This window comes from Morus notabilis, unplaced genomic scaffold (assembly GCF_000414095.1).
Source record: "Morus notabilis unplaced genomic scaffold, ASM41409v2 Scaffold888, whole genome shotgun sequence".
NCBI lineage: Eukaryota > Viridiplantae > Streptophyta > Magnoliopsida > Rosales > Moraceae > Morus > Morus notabilis.
The window spans coordinates 435031-444602 of NW_010367841.1; the positions used below are offsets into that span (position 1 = coordinate 435031).

General features: G+C 30.9%; 1 protein-coding gene and 1 pseudogene across 1 annotated transcript; both read left to right on the forward strand.

Annotated features, from left to right (window-relative positions):
• The window catches only part of LOC21403529, a 1949-nt pseudogene extending 336 nt beyond the window's left edge, over window positions 1–1613 (forward strand).
• Window positions 1614–6848: 5235 nt separating this feature from the next.
• On the forward strand, window positions 6849–8756 carry LOC21403530 (transcription factor FER-LIKE IRON DEFICIENCY-INDUCED TRANSCRIPTION FACTOR). The gene is made up of 4 exons (XM_024175687.1): window positions 6849–7313; window positions 8031–8231; window positions 8342–8519; window positions 8650–8756. Exons 1-4 carry the CDS (start codon window positions 6849–6851, stop codon window positions 8754–8756), a joined length of 951 nt encoding a protein of 316 aa, XP_024031455.1.
• Window positions 8757–9572: the final 816 nt, after the last annotated feature.

Below are 9572 nucleotides of genomic sequence, written 5' to 3' on the forward strand. Positions count from 1 at the left end.
AAGTTTTGATCATGGGGAAATGAAGGGACATGATCATGATGATCAGGACCCAGATGAGGAAGAAGATAAGGACAATAATGACGTTAGGCAAGAATCTTCTGAAACCAATACGGGAAGCACAAGTACGGCCAAGACCAACAAGTCAAAAGCTGATAGATCAAGAACTTTGATTTCTGAGAGGAGGAGGAGGGGCAGGATGAAGGACAAGCTTTACGCACTGCGCTCTTTAGTACCTAATATCACCAAGGTACGTTATATATATATATTAATGTTTACCTCTGCTGTTAATTCATGATAAAAGATTAAGCTTTTGTTTGGTTCACAGTTTGAACCGTTAAAGTATAAAATTATTATTGACTTACCTCCTAACAATTTAAGTTTTTTAAATGAATTGGTAAATTACATGATATTAGAGCGGAAGGTCCTGAGTTCAAACTCTCATAATTGCACTATTTATCTCTATTTATCATCACGTGTTGAGTCTTTAATATATCTCATGTTAAAGTATAAAATTATTATTGACTCACCTCTTAACAACTTAAGTTTTTTAGATGGATTGGTAAATTAACACGAACGCCTCAATTCAAACTCTTTTATTATAGTATTTTTTTCACAAAAATTTAAATTTTTGTTCAAACCTATAAAACAAATAGGCCATAAATAATTTTACAAGATTAATTTAGAATTTTGATACAACTATTAGTACTGTACTTTATTATGTAATATTGTGAGATTCATGCGAGAAATTGAAACTGATATACAATCTATGAGAGACGATTAAGTAAAAATTATATATATTAGCACAAGTTCATATTCAGATCATATTACGACTAAAATAAAACAGTTTTTTTTTTTTTTTTTTTTTTTTAAATCGAATGAATATGTACTGCATGCAGATGGATAAGGCTTCGATTGTTGGGGATGCAGTGCGGTACGTGCAAGAGCTTCAAACGCAGGCAAAGAAGCTGAAAGATGAGATTTCAGGTCTTGAAGCTTCTTTACTTGGCCCAGACAGATCATACCAAGCATCAATTTACAGTACTTCTAATAACCAAAGAAAGTTTCAGCATTTTGTTGCAAACACCAATCAATTGATTTCCAAGAACGTCATGCAGGTATAAGGAACAAATATTACCTGACTAATAACTATAAGCAACTTTAAAAGGGTACTAACTAATTTTAATATGCAATTAATATATATATATATATATATATATAGATGGACATGTTTCAAGTGGATGAAAGAGGGTTTTACATGAGATTAGTGTGCAATAAGGGTGATGGTATTGCTGCGTCACTTTACAAGGCTCTTGAGTCACTTACAAGCTTCAATGTTCAAAGCTCAAATTTGGCTTCTGCTACCGACCGACTTGAGCTCACACTAACTTTGAGGGTATTTATGCATAATTCAATATATAGATTTACCATCATTTTCCAAGAGCCAAACTTGATCTCTCTCTCTCTCACTTTTTTTTTTTTTTTTTTTTTTTTTTTTTCTGTGGAAATAGGTGAAAGATAACGTGCGGGAGATGAGCTTGCCAAATTTGAAACTTTGGCTAGTTGGAGCTCTTCTTAACGAAGGATTTGAATTCAAATGACCCTTTTCTCCATGAGGCATAATGAATATATCAAATATTAGTTAATAAATTATGAGTAATTTTACTTCTCAATATCACTCGTACTTTTAACCAATCACAAATGTATGAGTTAAATTTTGAGACTCAAACGTATTTACACATGACAATTTCTGATTGGTTAACATGCTAGTGGCAATTATTATCTCCTTATGATATTTAACATTTATAATTTAGTTAATGTATCTTTTATTATAAAAAGCTATATACCTAATCATGCAACTTGTTACACCAAGCTACGACTAAGTGCTTCCTCAAAAAAAAAAGTCCACTGAGTGTGATAGGTGATCAGCAAAGTCCCGCCAAGTAATCCTGAATGTTTATATTTGTTGTAACTATATATATATATATATATATATATATAACAACATACATTATAACTAGTTGATTTAATTTCCTTAAAAAACTTTAAAATTACTATAATTATTTTAGTATAGCGTTGACGTGTAAAGCAATTGTCATGTCAACATCTACATGGCAATAATGCGGCGCAAATGTATGCGTGTGTGTATTACACACTATCTAATATATATTTACTCGTGGGCTATGTAAATTTATGGGCTATTTACATTTTTATATCATGTATTTTAAGTTTATTCAAAATGTATACCTTAAATTTTTAATTTCATTAAATATATACCATAAATTAGATTTATTTTACGAATCTATACCTTATTTCAGTCAATAATTGATTTTAACTTTTAAAATGATCAAACTATCACAGAAAAAAGAGATAAAAGAAACTAAAACTTTATAATATTACAAACAATAAAAATTTAAAACATAAAAAAATCCATTTCAATGGTATTTTGTATATTTTTTAAATAAAAAATGTAAGTTTAAGATTTTTTTAGTTTTTTATTTATTTTTTATTCAAGGGTATTTTAGGTATTTTTAAAGTTAAAAAATTAAGGGTTGGCCGTGGAAATGTATAAATTTGGCTATTAAATCTAATTTGAAGGCATACATTTGATGAGATCAAAAATTAAATGTATAATTTTTGAATAAATCGAAAACACAAGGTATAAAAAAGTAAATATCTCTAAATTTATTCATAACTCAAAAAATATAAATTTTGTTCCGTGCATAAGTTACTTAAGTCACTCCTTCCAATACACAAGTGCTGGATTGTTTGCGTGAGGATTAATAGGGGTAGAATAAATAATAATGTTCGAAGTTTTTAAAACTTATAAAACTAAAATATAACGTCAAACTTTCTTTTGTCATCTTAATTATTTTTATATTTTTCTTAATTACTTATAATTATGTAAAGTAGTTCAAGCGATCCCGTGGATTTCATAATGCTTACTAAATTTGAACCTGCAGCAAAACAGAAAAGTTAAGGGAAAAAAGGCACTCATAGGTCAATCTAGATTGTAAAGTTACAATAGACAGTAATAAACGTGCACAAATATGTTTTATGTTAAGTACTAATAGTACTTCGGGTATATCCAAGGGTTCATATTCATGTACAAAGAGTAACGCATTAGTTCACGTTCCAATTTTAATAACCACGAAAATAGTATATAATCTTCATCTTTTAAAGATTAATTCAATTTTCAAAACTATGTTTGGTAGATTTTGAAAATATTTTCTAAAGTTAAAAACGAATCATTTTTATAATTTGAGCGGGAACAAAACTTTAATTAATTACTGAAATTTATCACATAATTTATCTTTAGTTTTTGTGGCTAAAACTATATTTTTAGTCGCTGAATGTTATTTCTATTGATTAAATAATTATGTAGGCACTTAAGTTTATTCTTTATCTATTTTTAATGTTCCTGTCAAAACTTTTTGCGTCTAAAACATAATCTAGTTGCCAAAAATCCATCTTTAAGCGGCAAAAGATTAGTGTGTTTGATGTCGAAAAAAGAACCTAATTTTATTGAGTAATTTTATAGTAGCCAAAAGTACGAAATGTTATATATTGAGAGATTTTGTCTTTTTAAGGAAGATAAGATTAATAATAATAATAATAATAATAATAATAATAATAATAATAATATTATTATTATTATTATTATTATTATTATTATTATTATGTTTTAAAGGAAGACAAAGACTAATAAGATAGTCTATATTATACGTAGTTGAAACTTCAATTCATCGTAGATGATATCATAGACATATAAGAGAATCTACAAGCATTTTCCCAAGAAAAAGCTTAACAATTGAGTGAAAAATTGAAACATTAATGTTTATTAGTCATTAATTAACTCTCACTAATAATTTGGGGATCGATTTTCATTATCCGTTTTGAGATTAAAATTATACGTCTTATCAGTCTGTTAAATATGACTTAGGTTGATGTGATTTTGAACTTTGTGGATGTGAAAATATGAGCTAGATTTCTTTACGTTTTTACTTGTGATCCCAGTAGATCCACCACTAGGTTTGCGGATATCAGTACACCACTAAATCTCTTTTTATCAGGAAAAAAAAAAAAAAAAACATTATCTAGTCGAGGGGTTGACTTTGATTTTTTCACAGTAGTACATAGAATACCCGTCTAGGAATTCCAAAAACGTCTAATTGTGGACTGGTATGCAATGAGTTCAATTAGTACTAGTTTATGAATAATAATTTTTGGAATAAAATGGACCCCAATATTATATAGGAAGTGAACTTGGTTTATGATCCTTTAATTTGTGTGAAAATGTCTTCAAACTCGTAAATTATTGGCCATAAGTACCAAAATCAATAGAAGGTAAGATTGCCTCAAATAAACACTAATATTTAATTTTATTTGATTGAATTTACTAAAATAACCTCAAAACATAAAAGAAGTTACTCTCTTCTTTGAAAACCCACCAAAAGAAAGAAAGACATTCCTCCTTTGCAAACCCTAAGTAGCGAAACTTGCATGGTGGCAGCGTCGGCGTTTGCAACAAAATTGTTAGTGGATTGGTTTTCACGATTCATGGCATGGGATCGTTCAAGGGAGACAGCGATAGGACTCATTCGTGTATGAATGGTAGTGCTCATAAACGTAAAATAAGCTGAGGCACTTCGCACTTCTGACAAATATATAGACACTGACATTATAAATGCAGCTTTTCACATGTGGATGCTCAAAGTTACACACAAAATCATTGAAAACGAGAGGAAATTAACGTAAGACAGTTTGCGCTAGTGCACACAAGATTATTGGAAAGTGTGGAGTGGGCACGTTCGCATGTGGCCTTGTTACAACGTAACGATTGTGCACCATGTTAAGCGCATTCAAATTAATAACTTCATTTTATTTGTCCCAATTGCCAAATTAATAACACTGACAATCACATTAGTCATGTTCCAATCATCATCAAATCAAAGTCTTATCTATTTTTAAGTCAGTATCTAGATAAATCTCACGTATTAGAGCTATACAAGTCAAAATAAAAAGAATCTATCTATTGAATTAATCAACATTTTTTTAATTAGAATTGATTGTGGCATGCATTCGCAAGAACTAAGAAATTGCATAAGTCATGCACTCTTATAGCTCCTCAAATTCAAATTTTATTCTGGAAATAAATGCAATGAAAATTCTTAATTAGCTACTAATCACTAGTCAGTCGCGCCAAGTTTATTTTTATAGAGCATATATTAATCATTGTTGCAAAACCTCTCCCATTACTTCAGTTTGTTGCTGTTGTTGCCACATTATTATAATAATGATATATTCAAAATATATTAGTTTTATGTTTTATCAAGAGGATTTTTTTTTTAATGAGAAGCTAGCTTGGTGAAGCCATTCAAAATAGCAATGGCTTAAGATCAGCTTATTATATTAGGGACACCAACTCAAATTCTAACTCTTGTGTACCAACTGATGTAGTATGCAAGTTATCATCTTTTTATTAGTAGATGTAATTTCTTATTACTAAGTGACGTAACAATATTTTAAACACCCACCAAAGTAAAAATGGCAACTCATATGTCATATAAGTTAGTATATAAAAATTACAATTTGAGTTGGTATTCCTAGCATTATTCTTTCCATAATTATTAAATGAAAACAAATTCAATGCAGTTCAAATACTCATGTATGCTTTACTAACGACTTATAGTAATAAGTTCCTCTTTTATCAGACTCGAGAAAGTGTTGCGTGGAAATTAATTAGGAAGAGAATTATATCCACCGAGATACTGCCTGTGATCTTAAGCCAACTATATATTATAGTCACAAATTAATCTGCCATTATGAGAGAAAGACAAACAGAAATACCTCTGATATATAAAGCCAATGCAAGTACATGAGAAACCTACCGATTTGTAGTTTTCTTAGTCCCTGCCACTTTAAAATATTAACCAGTTAAAACGTTATTTTATGTCTATTTGATTCCTTTCACACCATATCTATTCTAAGATCTTAGAATAGTTCACAACGGAATTATCGATCCTATATTAATCTTCCTCTCTCTTTGCTCCTTTCATGTCCCCAATTAAAATATCTACGTGACATTTTAATTGACAAGAATTCATTTTCGATAAGTATAAAGTTTTTTTTTATTAAGTTAAGCTCAGTGTTAGAGATTTTATAACTATACCATATTAATAATTACATGGGCACTAAGATGCCGCCACCTTAATTTTTTTTAATCAAGATAAAGACCTGTTTCTTGTTCAATTTAATTAATTTGTATATACAACTACAACTTGTATAAACTGTAGATTTCAAGTTGTCTAATTTAAAAGTATTTTCGTAGAAAAGACATATTCCATTGATAATATTAAAACCAGCTTCAGGTATGATGAAGATCATGCTCCTATGTACAGTAATTAACTGTTCACATTACGATTTACAAAGATATATTTTGTTGTCAAAGGAAGCTTTGATGAAAACTATAACGTCGAACTAAATAAAAGTACCTTAATTACTCACTGATACTATATTTTTCTTCCATAATCAGCTGCTTAAAAGAAGGATTTATATACTTAATTATACAGTTAAATACACAGTAATATTTAGTACTACAAAATATAAAAACACAACACCGACGACTTATTTGGAGCCACTAATTTTTGCATAGCTGTGCTAACCTTGTCAACTATACATGGCTTAAAAACTTAAACCATAACATCATTTCCAACGTCAGAAACTTCATTATTTGATTCCGTTCACACTAAGGACTAAATTAATAAATTCACCACCTATATATATACAAATATATATGCCTCTCACTATCAAACCATATTGGATAGGAATGAAACTGGAAATTCATTAATATGGAGAACATTAACGACTTTGAGCTGCATGACTTCATTGCCGACGCTAACTTCGATCAGTTCATCGATCTGATGCGGGGAGATCATCAAAACGAAGACCCGGTTGCGAATTTCGGCTGTGATGATCTTCTCAATGGCTGTTTCGTTGACACTCAGCAGTTTATAGCTCCAAACTCGGGGTTTAATAATGTATTTGGCTTCAATGATACAATGGTGTCGTCGAGTATTCCAAATTCTACTTTGTTTGTTGATACAATGTTGCCGCGGGATTTTAATGGAGAAATGATAATGGCTGGCGACGAAGAAAACGATGAAGAGAATTCCTCAGGTACCACCACCACCACCACACCGACTAAGAGGCCGAAAGTCGATCGATCAAGAACTTTGATTTCCGAGAGGAGGAGGAGGGGCAGGCTGAAGGAGAAGCTCTATGCATTGCGGGCCTTGGTTCCTAACATAACTAAGGTATGTTCAAATATCTTGTGATATTCTTCAATTTCAAATATATCCAAATATTTTGTGTTGTTATTGGCCCGTTCATTTCACCAATTTGAGTTTTATTACAGTAAAAAACTCTAAAAAATAATCACATTTAATTTTTTTACCACAGTAAAAAGCTCTCACATAAAGTTACATCTCAACTTGAATTAAAAACTCAAATCAACGAACTAAACGAGCCTTTATTTTTCAAACGATCACAAATTCACATACGACGTGTAATATTACTATTTTTCAACCTATCACGAATTTTACGTACAAATTCATCTGTGTTAAACTTATGATTTAGAGACCTATACATTAATAATAGGTGATGACAATTAATAGGGGCGATGCATGAGTTCCACAGCCGATATTAGCGTTTTGTATGTACGTAACCACATAATTTGCACAATATAGATAATTTTGTCCATTAATTACCAAACGTATAAAATATGTTCGTGTATATGTACATGTAGTGTATTTAGAGATGATCACTTGTGTCATAGCCAATATGATCACTTTCATATATTTGAAGACTAATTGGAGGTTCTTAATTAGTTACGACGTTAAGTCTAACTTTACTTCTATAACTGTAGTGATATACATGCATGCATACATACGTATATACATACATACATATATATATATATAAATATATATATATATATGCATCTGTTTAATTCTTTGGAGAGTACGTACCAGATGGACAAGGCCTCCATAGTTGGAGATGCTGTACTGTATGTACAAGAGCTGCAAACGCAGGCTAAGAAGCTAAAAGCTGAGATTGAGAGTCTTGAAGCTTCATTAGAGGAAGCAGATAGATATCAAGGATCAACAGGAATCACAAAGAAGCCAAAAGCTGCAAAAGCCAGCGATTCGCACGTTGCCAAGACAACTTTTCAGGTTCAACTAGATCAAACAATTCAAAACCAAACAAAAACTACTTCAGATATTACTGCGCTGTTTACATCTATGTGTGTGTGTATATATGAATATAGGTTTGGCACATGCAGATGGACATGTTTCAAGTGGAAGAGAGAGAATTCTATGTGAAAGTTGTGTGCAACAAAGGGGAAGGGGCAGCCATATCTCTTTACAAGGCTCTTGAATCTCTTACAAGCTTCAACATTCAGAACTCCAACTTGGCCACGGTTTCTGAAACTTTTGCATTAACATTTACTTTGAACGTAAGTTAATTCACTATTAATTATAGTTAATTATAAAATATAGTATATATAGTACTAGTTCTTTACTTTTGTTTATTTTTTCATTTATGTACTCACGAAGTTGTAGTTTCAATGTCTGAAACAGGTAATTAAAGAGTGTGATCAGCAAGAGCCAATAAATTTGCCAAACTTGAAGCTGTGGGTTACGGGGGCTTTTCTTAACCAAGGATTTCAACTTAAAACAGATCACTTTTCTGCATGAACTATAGATATATCCTTCTTCTATCTCGTCACTAGCTATGTATATCTAACGATATAATTTCATATGTGAGGGAAATATGTAATTTTGTTTTGTTTTGTTTAAGTTTTGCTTGTAACGTAGAAAGGTCGCTAATCAAGCAGACCTTAAGATAGTTGTTGTTGGGAATTAATCCAACACCAATTTCAAACCAAACCAGATTCAAGAAATTAAGAACACAAGAACATGCACAATTTGTTATCGATGTTCGGTAAAAATTCTGTCTACGTCCCCGCGAACTCCAGAGAGTAATTCGATTTGCACTATTTAATATTCAAGACAACTACAAGAGAAGAAAAAAACAAACTGCAGAAAACTACAATCTTGAACCCAAGCCTTTTCCCGAGAAAATCCAGTAAGAAACACCTGAGAAAATCCAGCTCTCTAGGCTTTTCATGTTACAAGAATTTATTTTGCTCACACTCTCTCTCTTACTTCTCTCTCAGGACATTGTTTCTCTTCTATGGTCTCATTTAGATCACGAATTTAAGTTTTTAATTTAAACTGATATGTGATTTTAAGTAAAAAATTTTCACTATAGCAAAAAAATTAAATATCACTTTTTATAAGAATTTTTAATGTAGTAAAACTAGAATTTAAAACTCTAATTAGTGGCTCATCTCTTTAAACCGGGGCAACCAAGGATTCCCGACGTGTCAACGCTCTCCAGGGTTTAGTTAGCCGTGGTATCATCACGTGGACACAATAAATAATAATAATAATAATAATAATCCAAGCTTTCGAGAATTTCTGACATTCCCATGCTCTCCAAGACATGGC

Bases quoted from the DNA above. Each gene is read 5' to 3' on its own strand.
- LOC21403530 (XM_024175687.1), top strand. From the start codon at position 6,849: ATGGAGAACATTAACGACTTTGAGCTGCATGACTTCATTGCCGACGCT. The intron at 8,232-8,341 runs GTTCAACTAGAT...TGGCACATGCAG, and splicing joins TTGCCAAGACAACTTTTCAG to ATGGACATGTTTCAAGTGGA. The intron at 8,520-8,649 runs GTTAATTCACTA...AGGTAATTAAAG, and splicing joins AACATTTACTTTGAACGTAA to AGTGTGATCAGCAAGAGCCA.